At 37.6% G+C, this 15,677-nt stretch overlaps 1 protein-coding gene across 2 annotated transcripts in view; it reads left to right on the forward strand.

The window, feature by feature from the left end:
- Positions 1-15,677, forward strand: part of SH3YL1 (SH3 and SYLF domain containing 1) — a 100,505-nt gene that overhangs the window by 49,921 nt on the left and 34,907 nt on the right. For both annotated transcript variants that reach the window (XM_005289664.4, XM_042848771.2), the window contains exons 5-6: positions 3,638-3,750; positions 14,840-14,968. In XM_005289664.4, the coding sequence (XP_005289721.2) occupies positions 3,638-3,750; positions 14,840-14,968 (242 nt within the window). The remainder of the gene's footprint in view (positions 1-3,637; positions 3,751-14,839; positions 14,969-15,677) is intronic.

Raw genomic sequence — 15,677 nt, forward strand, 5'->3', positions numbered from 1 at the left:
AGATAAAGTGAAATGAGATAACGGTGTGTGCTAAATGGTAAGAGGAACTGTATAGTGCCCCCCGCACAAAGGATTGATGGATACAAGTGAAGGTAAATTACATAAAAACAAATGGGTAAAACTGCCCCTTTTAAAGTTAAACCTAGCTAAGTAAAAACAGTGTTAAAAGCACAGTAGATGCATGAATTAAGTTAATTAACAAGAAGTTTTATGTGCAAATCACTTACGTACTCCAGCATATATCAACTGTAAGTGTGCTCTTACATAGAGCATGCTGTTTCTAAACATTAGAAAATGAAGTAATAAACTTTTCAGTGGCATTGGTGAAATATTGTCTGCTACAATGAGAGGTACCCAATATAAAACCTGTCAGGTTTCTTACAGTGATCTCTAGAGAAAACCACATATTTTGATTCTTGTCTTACTGGCTTTGCAAAACCTGCTGAAACAGTCAAGGATTTAAATTTACACTGGTTTCATGCCCAGGACTTGTTGTATTGAGTCTTGGAGTAGTGCCAAAAATAACATTTCTCGACAGAGGGACAACTTTTTAAGCGTGGTGCACATGAGCTATCGGGACTAGAAAAAAATGCCTTGTCGTTGGAATTCTAGTTTGTACATATGTGTATATGTATTTTTGTAGCCAAACAGGACTTGCTCTTTCTTTCATTCTCAATATAATGTTTATGTGTACTTCTTTAGATTAAAGTACATGACAGATGTCCCCCTCCCTTCCATAACAATAATGTAATGTTAAGTTTGACACATCAAAGTACTTGCAATCCAGGAAATGCAGAATTATGGTTGAAAGTTGTTAAACTACATAGCACCTAATTATTCCAGAAATTTTTTCTCCCTAGCACCTGCAGTATCTTGGTACACTTTCCACATATGCAACTGGCCTCTCATATGGCACACCTTATGTTCCAATAATCAGTTCATATCACTTAATTGTACTTAAGTTTGTACTTAAACTGATAAAAAAATTTCCATTGACGATCATGGAAATTTACAGATAGCCAAAGTAAGAAAAATGCTGCCTGAGAAGTTTTATTAGAATAAAAAAAAAAACAGTGATTTAGGCTTTTGAATTAGGCTTGTTACAAATGGACTAGCAAATGGATTAGTACAAACAGGTATGATTTGTTGATTTAAGAATATTTACTTTGTATATTTAGACGTGATGTTGACAATTTGTGTTTTAAAGATTATAAAGCTTTAACTTTTGAATCTCAGCATTTGTCATTAAATAATTGTCTGGACCCCATAATTTCCCGCAACTGTGAAAATTAAAATCAATAAAAATATTTAAATATGCTTAAAATAAACATCAATATTATCTATCAGAATTATAAAAATCAAATTCTGCCAAGCCTATCTATAAGAGTTTATTCTGTTCTTCGGTAATGTGCTTCTGTTATGTAGTTCTGTACCTGATAGAATCCTTACCACTAGTGAAGGAGTAAACAAGGGACTATTTCTTAAAGATGTTTTTCCCTAAAGGTCAGTGATTCATGGAGCCATGTTTTTTATATTTTCAATAAAATGTGATGTTTTCATTTGCATTTTCCATTGCTATATACGTAGTCAGCCCAACATGCTTAATATTTATTATTTTTCAAATTAGTCAATATATTTCTTCTCATGTTTCAGTTAGTCTGATATGACCTTTACAAGGTTTATCTGTTACCATAGTTTTAAATGCTTGTGTATTGTTCAAGAAATTTATTCTGTGATCCTAGAATCCTAAAACCAAAGACATTAGAGAGGCAACAAACTTATTAGATCACCTAACCTGTTCCTTTGGGTATATGTAGTGGTGTATAGTTCAGTCTTAGTTTTATATGCCCCAATTGATAGGGCTTCAGATACTTTTCTTGGGAAACTGTTTCACTGTTAGGAAGGGTTTTTTTTTTTCTGAAATGTATCCTAAATTTTTTTTGTACCTCTTTGGTGTTTCTTAGGTTTCTCCCCCTCCTCCCCACAATTAAATATCTCTGTATATTTTCTACCTAATATAGTAAAGTTGTAATTTTCCAAATTGTTCAGTTTTCTTGTTCATATTTCTACCTATTTGGTACCAGATTAAAGTGCACGGTATTAAGTGCCTTGCCTGATCGGGGTCAAGGTCCCTTTGTATTAGTTCTTTGTTATCATTTATTATAATTTATTATATTTATTTAATTAATTAGTTTTTGGTAACACATTTCAGTTAAGTACCCTATCTAAATTTTATCAGATTTTAGTTCTGAGATCATTAATAGAGATGTTACGTTAGGTAAGACTTAACACCTGTTCCTGTAGTTCCACTAGACCAGTGGTTCTCAAACTAGGGCCGGCGCTTGTTCAGGGAAAGCCCCTGGCGGGCCAGGCCAGTTTGTTTACCTGCCACGTCCACAGGTTTGGCCGATCGCAGGTCCCACTGGCCACGGTTTGCTGCTCCAGGCCAGTGGGGACTGCAGGAAGCGGAGTGGGCCGAGAGACGTGCTGGACGACTTTCCTGCAGCCCCCATTGGCCTGAAATCCAGGTGTAGAGCCAATACTCTCAACTTCAAATACAAGAATGATACATGCATACAAATAGCAGAATCATATTCAGCAAATCATAACATTTCCATAGACACCTTACTTGACAATCTTTGTACAAGATTTATTGCAAATATATAACAGTGGTTGCAACAGTAATCTATATGGTCATATTTTAATCAAATAATGTCATCTGCAAACTTTATCAGTGATGATTTCAGGTTTTCTTCCAGGTTATTGATAAAATTGTTAAGTAGCATAGAGCCAAGAACTGATCTCTGTGGGACCCCACTAGAAACATACCACCTTGATACTGATTCCCTGTTTACCATTACATTATGGTAACCTATCAGTTAGGCAGCATTTAATCCATTTAATGTGTGCCATGTTAACCTTGTATTGTTCTATTTTTTAATCATCATGTTGTGCAGTGCCAAGTCTAATGTCTTTCAGAAGTCTAAATATATTTTATGAACATTATTACCTTTATCAACCAAACTTGTAATCTCAACCAAAAAAGATATCAAGTTTGTTTGAATGGAACTATTTTCCATAGACCTATGTTGAGTGGCATTAATTATAGTTCCTTCTTTTAATTCTTTATTAATCGAGTCCTGTATCAGCTGCTCCATTATCTTTCCTGTGATCAGTGTCAGACTGGTATAACATTTAGTTTGCAAAGTCTCATAATTCAGCTTGCAGTAGCCAGAAAATGGGTTTCCATTGATAATGGGAAACTGTAATCACAGGTATTTTCCTCAATGACTTTTTTTCTCTTTCCTATTGCTTCCATCTTTCAGGACAGGTGAATGGTAGACAAAGAGGAGAGAGAGAGAACAGCAACAACAACAAAAAACCCTCTAGCTGCATCCTTGGCCATGTTGCCAGAATACTTAAATGATCAAGAGTAATAAAAATGCTCAGTTTCTTAGTCTAATTTTTCACTAGGAGGATATCTTCAAGTTGGCTAACTCCAGAAAATGGTTTATATACTCCCGTGTTTTTGCTGATCTACAGATTTGCATGTTTGTGTTCTTTCCTTCTTGAGATAGATGAACTTTCAAATATTTGTTTCAAGTAGCAAATATAGTTGTTTTTACTTGATTTCTAGGTGTCAGATTTAGTAATAATACTGAACCATGAAAGAGCAGTTGAAGCTTTTGCAAAAGGTGGCAATCTTACACTTGGAGGAAATTTTACAGTGGCAATTGGGCCTTTGGGAAGGTGAGTAGCATTAAAATATAAAATTCAAGTAACGTGTTTTAAATGTATGTATTAACAAAAAAGTACTTCCATAATCCTATTTAAAATATACTTGTAAATTTTATTTAGTGTATTCTAACAAACTGCTCAATAATTTTGTGGAAAACCTATCGTTCGCTTGGCCAGTGTTGTCTTCATAGTATTATGCCACTTTAATTGGATACAGATTGTGCGGTCTCAGTCAAGTCTTGTCTTTCTCTCAACCAAGCCTATAAAAAGCAATGGGAAAGAGGAAGCCTAATAGAAGTTCAGTCTAGCTTAGATGGAGATTGTTTGTAAGTAGAAAGAAGAATTGATTGCCTCTTTCTGTGTATGATTGAGAAAGATGAAATCAGCTAGGTTCAGAAAGGCCCTAGAATTTGAACATCTTGGAACTAATCCAGGAAGTTCTTAGTGGAGGGCCCTGAGTTCTATGATTAGATTACCTTGTTGGTCTATCAGACCCCAAGTTTGTTAGCCTTGAGCCAATTTAAGACTCCTCTTTTTCACTCAGTCTTTTGCTTGAGAGAAATGACTGTGGAGAACATTCTAACTTTTATTCTGGTGTGGTCATTTGTTTGGGTTGACCAATTGTTTGACTGTTTTAAAGTCGCCAAAAAAATTCTGTCAAACCCATTTTTTGACAGAAAATTGGGTATTGATTAAATGATTTTTGTGAAAAGTGTCTGCTTTCCACAGATTTTTGGTCAAAAAAACAAATAACCATAAACTGAAGAAAAAAAATTGGGGCCAAACTAAAAAACTTTGATTCAGTTGTGCTTTGCTGCCTCATGGAAGTTGTAGTTCTGTTGCATCAAGTCCCCATTCTCCTCTTTGGGCCAGGTTCCACAGCTGAATGTCATTTCTCATAATGTACCACAGCCTTGAGACTCCCATGATGCACCACCCCCAAAGAGGGGAGAGAGTGGTGCATCATGAGAGTTGGAGTCCAGCCAGGAAACCCAACCTATAGAAAAGAATGAGAGTATAAGGCACCTGAACTACAGCTCCCATGAGACACCACTGCAGCATTTCCGCATAAAAAAATTTTTGGTTTTCACTCAAATATTTCACGAAAGTCAGTTTTTTCCAGGGGAAAAAAACATTTTCTGACTTTTTTTTTTTTTTAAACATCTCTACGCAGAGGTTGTATGATACACATTTCAGTATGAAATTAATACATAATACAATGTTCCTGGAGCTGTACTGGCATGAAGTGATGATGCTGATACAAAAAGATTTATTATAGCAAGTCATTGTATACAGTAAGTTGTATTTTTAAAATCAGTTGTATTTTATTTTGCAGTATAAGAATGAAAAGAATTTACCAAAGGGAAAGGATAATAGAGTTTTTGGGGGGATCTTTAAAAGCCTGTTACAGAGCACTTTTTATAATGGAAACAACTATTTTAAACAACATCACATTTTTTATTCCAAATATTGACTGAGACTCTCTTCATACTAGAAGTTAATATAGGGAATATTTTGTCATTTCCTTGTTTGATTTTGCTATTTCCTTGTTTGTTTACTGGATTTAACAATTAATATTAATCATAAATATGTCCTGTAGCATGTTAGATTTTCCCCATGGCTAGGTTGTTAAATCAGAATGCAATTCATATTTTGATAACAGATGAGGGTTATATTTTTTTATGGTTATAAATGTCATACTGTAATGTAACTTAAAGACTAACTTTATATTTTGCCAGCTCCTACCTGTTCATTCACAAACACAAGTCTTGGGATTGCAGCAGTGGTTGCATACCAAGATCTCATGCAAAACTGAGTTTCTGCATGTAATGTATTCTTTCCTTTACCCGAGGAGCTAGATAGGGTGCCATTCCATCCCGTACTCTTAATATGTATAGGAACACATAGCATTCAATCTCCTACTTATTATTTTACATTGCTTAGAGATGTATTAGGTACCTGCCCTAGATAGCTTGGATTATTTATGCATATGCTGTGATAAAGGAGCAATAGCACAATGCTCAGGGTTTGGATAGAGGAGAAAAGACTAGGGTCCCAGGAAAAAGCATATGTGGTTATTTAGGAAAGGCATGTGTACACATGGCTGACTGAATAACTTCTTGTGTAGGTTTAATAAATATGAATATCAAAGAAATACTTTGCAATAAGAAAAATATCTTGGTACACTGACTTTTTGTGAGCATCTATATTGGAGACCAAAGTGAGACCTCCCTTTGAAGTCCGGCATTACAACTTTTCACTTCTGACATTTAAGAGTAGTGCACTTAATTGCAGTAAAAATTTAGAACTCTTGCTTTGCCCTTGATTCTGCCATATGCTTAGAATAATTCCATATGTGATATCTGACCACACCCTCTAGTTGGTCATACCCTGGTTTTGGCCAGTTATAGGTTATGGCACTGAATCTGGCAGGGCAGTTTTCTTTAAAAATAAATAAATCTGATACCCTTCTTCTGAACATAATAGCAGAAGTCAGTTTTAAGGATGGATTTCAATGAGGAGGCTTAGTAGACCAGCTCAGGAAGAGCTGTTCCATTTGAGATGACAGCATTAGAAAAATATGAAAATGATTGTGGGAGGAACAAACAGGGCATCAAGACAGAATGTGGAGAGGTAAATAGTGGTGTCCTCCAGGGGTCTGTACTAGGAGTCTGTATTAGGACCAATGCTATTCAACATATTGATAAATGATCTGGAAAAGTGGCAAATTTTGCAAAGTTACTCAAACTAGTTAAGTCCAAAACAGACTGTCAAGAGTTACAAAGGGACCTTACAAAACTGGGTGACTGGGCAGCAAAATGGCAGATGAAATTTAATGTTGATAAATACAAAGTAATGCGCATTGAAAAACGTAATCCCAACTGTACATACAAAATGATGGGTTCTAGATTACCTGTTCCCACTCAAGAAAGAGATCTTGGAGTCACTGTGGATAGTTCTCTGAAAACATCCACTCAATGTGCAGTGGCAGTAAAAACTAACAAAATGTTAGGAACCACTAAGAAAGGGATAGATAACACTGCTCTACAGCCAAAATGCTTCTGAAATAAATGCAGTCAAACTTTACTAATTCTGGGTCACTGAGAATGAAAATGATGCTTAAAATTGTTTGGCTCTAGTTTTCAAGATATGCTATTCGGTCAGTATATACGACCCTTGACTTTGGAATGGCGGAGGATAAGTGAGTTATAAAGGGAAGGGATCTCAATTTAAACCAGAAATGACTAAAATACATCTTTGACTGGATCTATGAATAAATCTATGACTGGGTTTGGACAGTACTTGCTTTTTAGGCAAAACAATGAATGATGCAATCTGAAGCTGGTATTGCGTCATACATGATATGGATTGCATCATGTTATTCCTAGAAGTCATGGATGATGCAATCATAACGAAGCTTACGTCACTCTGCTGAACAAATTGCCCTGTATCAGCTCTAGAAATCAGACAGTGTCGTGCTCTGTTATTTGTCAGTGTTTGATTTTGCAAAGGGACACATTTTTGTTTAGCCAAAGTGAGCAGAGATGCCTCGTACTTGTGTGAACAGTGCAGATAACTTCTGCTATGTTTGTGGTGAAGTGACTTTTGCATCACAAGAGTGCAGTATAACCACTATGGTTAAGAAAGCCTATCACCTTTATTTTGGCTACAAAATTGGAGATCAGGACAAGAGGTGGGCCCCACACATATGCTGCAACACTTGTGCAACAAATCTTCGCCAGTGGTTGAACAGGAAAAGGAAATCTATGCCTTTTGCAGTGCCAATGATTTGGAGAGAGCCAACAGATCATCCGAGCAATTGTTACTTCTGCATGGTGCCTCCAGTTGGGAAAGGTGTGTCAAAGAAGAAAAAGTGGACTGTGCATTATCCAAACATTCCATCAGCTATACGCCCAGTACCCCACAGAGAAGGACTGCCGGTTCCTGATGCACCAGAATCATTCTCACTTGAGTCAGACGAGGAAGAGGATGAAACTTCTGGTCCTGAACCATCAATGTCACAGGACCCACATTTTCTCCCATCCTCCTCCTCTGAACCACACCTCATAACACAAGGTGAACTGAATGACCTTGTCAGGGATTTGGACAGTAAGGCAGAGCTGTTGGGCTCCAGACTACAGCAGTGGAATCTCCTGGCAGGTGATGTTAGGGTTTCCATGTTCCGGGACCGTCAAAAGGATCTTGTCCCATTCTTTTTCATGGAAGGTGATCTTGTAGCCTGCCACAACATCGATGGTGTGATGGCAGCCCTCAACATTGTTCACGATCCAGATGAGTGGAGACTGTTCATTGATTCATCGAAGACGAGTCTTAAAGCTGTTTTACTGCATAATGGCAATGTTTGGCATCAATTCCAGTTGGTCATGCAATCCATATGAAGGAAACCTATGACAGCATGAAACAACTTTTGAGGTGCATAAACTATGACCAACATCAGTGGCAGCTTTGTGGCAATTTGAAGGTTGTTGCTCTCTTGCTTGGTCTGCAGACTGGATACACAAAGTACTGCTGTTTTCTCTGCGAATGGGATAGTCGTGCAAGAGATTCCCACTACATCAAGAAAGATTGGCCACTCCGACAGTCATTGGAGCCTGGGAGGAAAAGTGTTCAGCATCCACCACTTGTTGAATCAAGGAAGATTTTGTTACCATCCTTACACATCAAGCTGGGTCTGATGAAGAACTTTGTCAAGGCCATTGACAAAACACAAGCAGCTTTCAAGTACCTCCATGGAAAATTTCCAAGGTTAAGTGAAGCTAAGATAAAGGAAGGTGGCTTTGTTGGTCCTCAGATTCATGAACTTCTTCGAGATGATGCATTTGACCATGCACTGCGTGGCAAGGAAAAGACGGCATGGAAAGCCTTCCAGTTAGTGGCAATAAATTTTCTCGGAAACAACAAGGCAGACAACTACAGGTTGTTGGTGGAAAACCTCCTCGAGGCATACAAAAGCCTTGGTTGCAACATGTCACTAAAGATACAGTTTTTGCACTCTCATCTAGATTTTTTTCCACCGAACTGCGGAGCAGTGAGCGACGAGCACGGCGAGCGATTTCACCAGGACATTGCAACAATGGAGAAACGCTATCAGGACAAATGGAGCCCATCAAGGTTTGCAGACTATTGCTAGACAGTGACAAGAGATGCTCCGTTTAATGAATACAAGAGACAAGCCAAGAAGCGCCGAGTAGACACTGAATAGGACTAAACTATGTACATAATAGTTTTTTGCCCTTTGTTTCATAATAAATTTTATTTATATAACCCTTTTGCAGATTTTTAAAGTGTTACATAAATAGGGCAGGTGAAATATTATCATGTAAAGCAACCATAAGCACATGAAAAGACCTAGGTTTACAATTTATGGTTAAAACTTTACTATCTACACAATATACATAGACATAAAATGTAAAAACTTAAATATCTTAGAAACCGTAGCCAATCAGTTGTTTTAATTGACATATTTGAATTCAGCACATCAAAATACATAATAAATAGCACATTTTATCTCTGACGCAGACGACTTCTCAAAAATTGTAGACCAGTGTAATCAGACAAAAAATATCATAATGCCGCTATATAAATTGATGGTACGCCCACATCTTGAATACTGCATGCAGATGTCGTCACCTCATCTCAAAAAAGATATATTGGAATTGGAAAAGGTGCAGAGAAGGACAACAAAAATGTTTAGGGTCATGGAACAGCTTCTGTATGAGCAGAGATTAAAAGGACTAGGATTTTTCAGCTTGGAAAAGAAATGACGAAGGGGGGGATATGATAAACGCATATAAAATCTTGACTGGTGTAGTGAAAGTGAATAAGGAAATGTTATTTACTCCTTCACATAACACAAGAACTAGGGGTCACTAAATGAAATTGGTAGGAGGTTTAAAACAAACCAAAGGAAGTACTTCGTCACACAACATTGTCGAAAAAAAAATAGATAAGTTAATGGAGGATAGGTCCATCAATAGGTGTTAGCCTGGATGGGCAGGGATGCAACACCATGCTCTAAGTGTCTCTAGCCTCTGTTTGCCAGAAGCTGGGAGTGGTTAGCAAGGGTTTTTGTTTTTTTCTGTGTGTTTCTAAAATGTATTACAGTGTTTCCAAGGGTTTTAACACAAGTCTCATAATATTTTCTGCGGGGTGGGGGGAATCATAAAGTTCCTGCTCCTGGAATCATGTATACATGAGAATTTTGCCCTTCATTTTAAAGACAAAATAGCCCTCATGGTTGCAAAGAAAAGCTCGAAATCATGAACTCTGAGGGCTTAAAAACCAGAAGGCAAATAAAAAGACCCCCAAATCATAACCTGTAAAGTCTCATGATATTTTAAGCTAAATTCATTTGTGGGAAAGCTAGACTTCAATTTTATGATTTTTTAATTCTTTGGATTGGCACTGCTATTATCTGCCCATTTAGTGCCTTGACATAGGCTATATTTGCTTTAGTGGAGAGATTCTTTGGAATTACTCTTTTTATTCTGTAACACAAAGGCATCTACAATATACAAATTAAAAAAGTTTAAAATCAGAAATAGGTGAACTAGAATGCCTTGCAATGAATTAGGACCTTTATGTAATAGACATTATTGATCCTTGGTGAAATGACAAAAACAAACAAAAAAACAATGGAATACAATAATACCTGATTACAAACTATACTGGAAAGATAGACTAGGCTGTAGAGGTAGGATAGTAGCACTGTTTCTAAAGGATTCCATTTAATTTAGCCAGATGAAAATTCTGAATGGAGAGAACCACCCAGTAGAATGGATACAAATCCCAAAATGAAAGATTGTGTATATTAATAGGGCTATACTACCAGTCTCGGGACCAAGAATGAAATAGAGTGTGCAGAATGTTGAGTAAGATCAATGAGGCAGCCAAAATCTAACAAAAGTATGGTAATGGAGGATTTTCAATGATCCCCATATAAAATGACACAACAGGACAAAGTTGAGAGAAAAGTCTGAACGCTTTAGGTAGTTGTTTCTTGAAACAACTACTTCTCGAACATGCAAGAGGAGCAATTTTTGACTTAATCGTAAGTAATACACAGGAGCTAATTCAAGAAGTGACATTAGCTGAGCCACTGAGCTATAATGACCATGACAAAATTAGGTTCAGCATCCAAAGTGTGACGTTTCATTCCATATGATTTTTGAAAATATGCTACTGGGTGTGAATACTGTATAATGTAAATGGAATATGCTTCATGCAAAAGATCTGTTGTAAGGAATCATTACAAAGCTTATAATCTACTGAGTGTGGGCATCCAATTTGTATCAATGTATCATTCTTGTATCTGAAACTAGAAATATGAAATATAACTCTGAGGTCCTATTGTAATTATGCAAAGTGTGGGCCATTAATGGTGGTTTGGAATCCTGATGGCTCCCATCAACTAGGACAATTGGTTGTAAATAGCTCTGTTTACTTGCAAGCCTTTCTGTGAGTCAAGCCAGGAAGAATGAAGGTTTGGGGTCTCCCAGGACATGTGACCATGTCACCTGGTACTGCAATCCATCTTAAATCAGATTCTTTTCCATTTAGAAGGAGGGGTGGGGACCCAGAGAGACAAAAGATTCCCGACTTGTGCCAAAGCTATATAGGGAGTGGAACAGAACAAAGGGGCTGCAATCATGAGAAATCCCCTAGCTATCACCTGAGCTGGAACAAGGACTCTACCAGGGGAAAGGATTGGGCCCAGACTAGAAAGGAGTCTAGTCTGTGAAAGATGCTTATTGGAACATCTTTGAGAGTGAGATTTTATCTGAAATCAGTTTCTTAATGTATTCGACTTAGACTTGCGTGTTTTTGTTTTATTTTGCTTGGTAACTTACTTTGTTCTGTCTGTTGTTACTTGGAACCACTTAAATCCTATTTTTTATAAAATCACTTTTTGCTTATTAATTGACCCAGAGTAAGTAAGTAATTCCTGGGGGAGCAAACAACTGTGCACGTCTCTCTATCAGTGTTATAGAGGGCGGACAATTTATGAGCTTACCCTGTATAAGCTTTATACAGAGTAAAACAGATTTATTTGGGGTTTGAACCCCATTGGGAGTTGGGTATCTGGGTGCTGGAGACAGGAGCACTTCTTAAGCTGTTTTCAGGTAAGCCTGCAGCTTGTAGGGGACATGGTTCAGGCTTGGATCTGTGTTTGCAGCAGGCAAGCATGCCTGGCTGAACAAGACAGGGTACTGAAGTCCCAAGTTGCCAGGGAAAACGGGCTCAGTGGTAGTCCCAGCACATCAGGTGTCAGTCCCAAGGCGGTTTCTCTGACCCAACCTATCACAGGGAGATTGAAATGAAATGAGAATGTTAGTCAAAAAGGCGCTAAACCTAAAAGTAAAGAAAGTCAAGTTCCTAGAGGTGGCATGGATGGTACTAAAAACACAATAAGAGTCTCAGCTTATCTTCACTACAACAGTTAGATCAAGTTTATTTACCTGAGTTCCTCCTTTCCCTGCTGTTTCACCAACAAAAAGAGCAGTGTAGACATGAGAGGCACTGCATGGACATATATATCCTGGGTATTTACATGTGTAGGGCACTCTGCTCTACCTGCATAAGTCATGCCTCACCATCAACACTGATATTTATACCCGTGCTAGCTGGGTGTTAGTGTCTGTACTTTACATGCCCCCACACTTGTAGACTTGCCTTCTGAAACAACACACTTTAGCTACACAAAATGATTAGATTAGCAGAGGGAATGGACTAACACCTGATGAGTTGTTGTGACTTCAGCTGCTGCATTGCCATTGTGTTACTAGCTTGAGCAGCATGCGAGCTTCAACCCTCACCCCCTGACAGAGCAGCTAGCTCAAGTTTAAACCACCACCTAACTTGAGCTAGAGATGTTTTTGTGTGGATGAGAGTCATGTTGGGGGGGAAACTTGAGCTATACCCTGAGCTAACTCTAAAGTGAAGACAAGCACTCAGAAGACATGCATGCTGTTGAACTAAAAGACAGTGTAAGGCAAGGAGTTTAAACTAATGTGACTTCATTGCAAGGTTTGAGAATCTCTTCAAACAGAAATCCTTCAAAATCTGGAAATCTGACCCTAGTAAAGTTAATATACAGGAGCATAAATTATAGCAGGCAGTAAATACATGGGGAAATTGGAAGGCCAAAATGGATTTCAAAGAGCAAATAGCTAAAGTTTGTACAAACAAATGAGACTGCAACCCTGTCTCATGCTGACCAATGTTATTTTGTCTCCTTGTACTCCTCTGTCCATTTGTTTGTATCCACCTGTTGTCTCTTGTCTTACGCATAGATTGTAAACCTCTTGGGGCAGGGATCTTTTTGTTCTGCTTATACAGGGCCTTGTACAGTGGGGTCCTGGTCCATGACTGGGGCTGCTAAGTGCTACAATAATACAAATAATAAATAATGTAATAAATATTGAAGGAGAAAATCTAAACTACTCATACACATTAACAGAGTTCTGAATTTACTGTATCAATCCAGGAAAGGAACACGGGCATCATTGTTGACAGCTCAGTGAAGACCTCTGCTTAATGTGCAGCTGTGGTCTGAAAAGCAAACAAGATGCTTGGTCGTATGGGGAATGGGATGATGAATAATACAGAGAATATTCTAATGCCATGTCACCTGAAATACTGTTTACCGTACTGATCACCCGAGCTCAAAAAGGATACTACAGAACTAGAGGGGTTCAGAAAAGAGCAACAAGAATGATCAAGGGCATAAAAAGAGCTCTTATAGGACGAGAGACTTAAAACACTGGTTTGCTTACCTTAGAAAGGAGGTGAATAAGAGGGAACATAGTAGAAGTATATAAAATAATGAATGGTAGAGAGAAGATAGAGCAGGATTTTTTGTTTAACTTGTCTGATTACACAAAAACAAAGGGATATTCAATAAAATTAAAAGGTGAGAAATTCAAAACTGGTAAGTTTTTTTTCATACATTAACATGTAATTAAACTGTGGAAATCACGGCTTTACAAAGTTGTTCAAGTCAAAAACTTAATCCAATTAAAAAAGAATTGGATATTTTTAATGGATATCAAGAATATCCAAAGTCGCCTTATTAATGTTAGCAAATTTTGGGGAAGAGATGTTAAACCTCATGCCTCAGGGCTTAAGTGATTTTTAAATATTAGAGACTCAGTTGAGACCTAATTTGGGGGGCATATTATTCCAGATTTGCCTGTTGCAGGGTTCTTACACCTTCCGCTGAAGCATCTGGTACTGGCCACTGCTGGAGACAGGATACTGGATTAGATGGACCTTGGACCAGAGACAGTATGGCATTCCTATGTATCTATGTACTCCCTTGCAAAGCAAAATTCCTGCTTACTGCTCTGCTTCCCAGCATAGCAAAAGAAAATTGATATCAATGTTGTATGCCAACAGTCTAAAGATCAGTGTTCTAGAAAACTGCAGTTCAAACAATGTATATATGGAAAATAGCTATTTTAGCTTTAAAATAGAAGTAGTATAAGGCATTGAGTTGTCTGACAATATTTTAAAAACACATCAATTTAAATTTATATTGCATTGGCATACTTTTTTTTTTTAAATCTTCAATGGAAATAATAGGATTGATCAGAGGGAAAAGGAACAGATAGACATGAAGTAAAGGCTATTTACAACCTATAGGTAAAAAATACTTAAATTACAGGTGAACACGTGGCTGCAGCTTAAATATGCAAATCTATATTTTAAAAAGGAAAATGGCCATCTTTCTGTACAATTTTATCACATTTCCAAAATGGCTCTTTATTTCATTGTCTAAGTGACTGGATAATTTAATTACTGTTTTATTTCCCTACGCATGGTACTTCTCACCCATAGTGCACTTTTACTTTTTACTCCATCTCAAAATCCAGATGTGGAAAATAAGCAAGGAATGCATTTGTTCAGTTGTAGCAAAAAAAGAAGCAAAGTAATCGGACAATAAGTAATGCAGATTGTCAGAAATAATTTGATCATCGTGCCAGCGAATTGTAAAATTTAGAATGAGCAATTGTCAATTGCTGTTCATGTTACAATAGCATGTTGATAAGAGCCATGCAAACCTTTTTCTTTTTTGCAGAAATTTAGAAGGTGATGTTGCCGTACGAAGCTCGGCTGCTGTCTATACATACTGCAAATCGCGAGGGTTGTTTGCAGGGGTATCTTTAGAAGGAACATGTTTAATTGAAAGGAAAGAAACTAATCGCAAGTAAGTCCGTTTCAAAATCATAGAATCATAGCGTTAGAAGGGATCACAAGGGTCATCTAGTCTAATTGCCTGCCAAGATGGGGGATTTGTTGTGTCTAAATTGTCCAAGACAGATGGCTATGCAGCCTCCTTGTGAAAACCTCCAGTGAAGAAGCTTCCACAACCTCCCGAGGCAGTCTGTTCCATTGTCCTACTGTTATTACAGTTACGAAATTTTTTCTGAGATTTAATCTATTTTATTCATGTGTGTTTCTTCCATATTTTGTACTGTATCATCCAATGGGTTACACTGGAATTTTAGTGGGATGGATCTTTAGGAAAATATTCAAAATAAATCTTATAGTGAACTTTGTAGAATTGATATGCTCTGATGTAATACTTTTGGTTGTGTTGTGTTCACAACCAGTGCCCTAATTTATAGACAAATCAGGGTAAGGTAATTCATTGTTCAGATACTTAAAATGTCTACTGTATTTACAGGGTTAATAGGTGAATATTTGATATATATTGGTATAGTGCAGTGGCGGGTAACCTGCTGCCTGCAAGCCACGTGCGGCCCATCAGAGTAATCTGATTGCGCTGGCCCGCCACTTCCCGCAGCTCCCATTGACCAGGAATGGTGCACCGCAGCCACTGGGAGCTGTGTGGGACTGTGCCTGCCAATGGTCAACATCAGCAAAATGTCTCGCTGCCTGCAATCAGATTACCC

This window comes from Chrysemys picta, chromosome 3 (genome assembly GCF_011386835.1).
Source record: "Chrysemys picta bellii isolate R12L10 chromosome 3, ASM1138683v2, whole genome shotgun sequence".
NCBI classification, from domain to species: domain Eukaryota; kingdom Metazoa; phylum Chordata; order Testudines; family Emydidae; genus Chrysemys; species Chrysemys picta.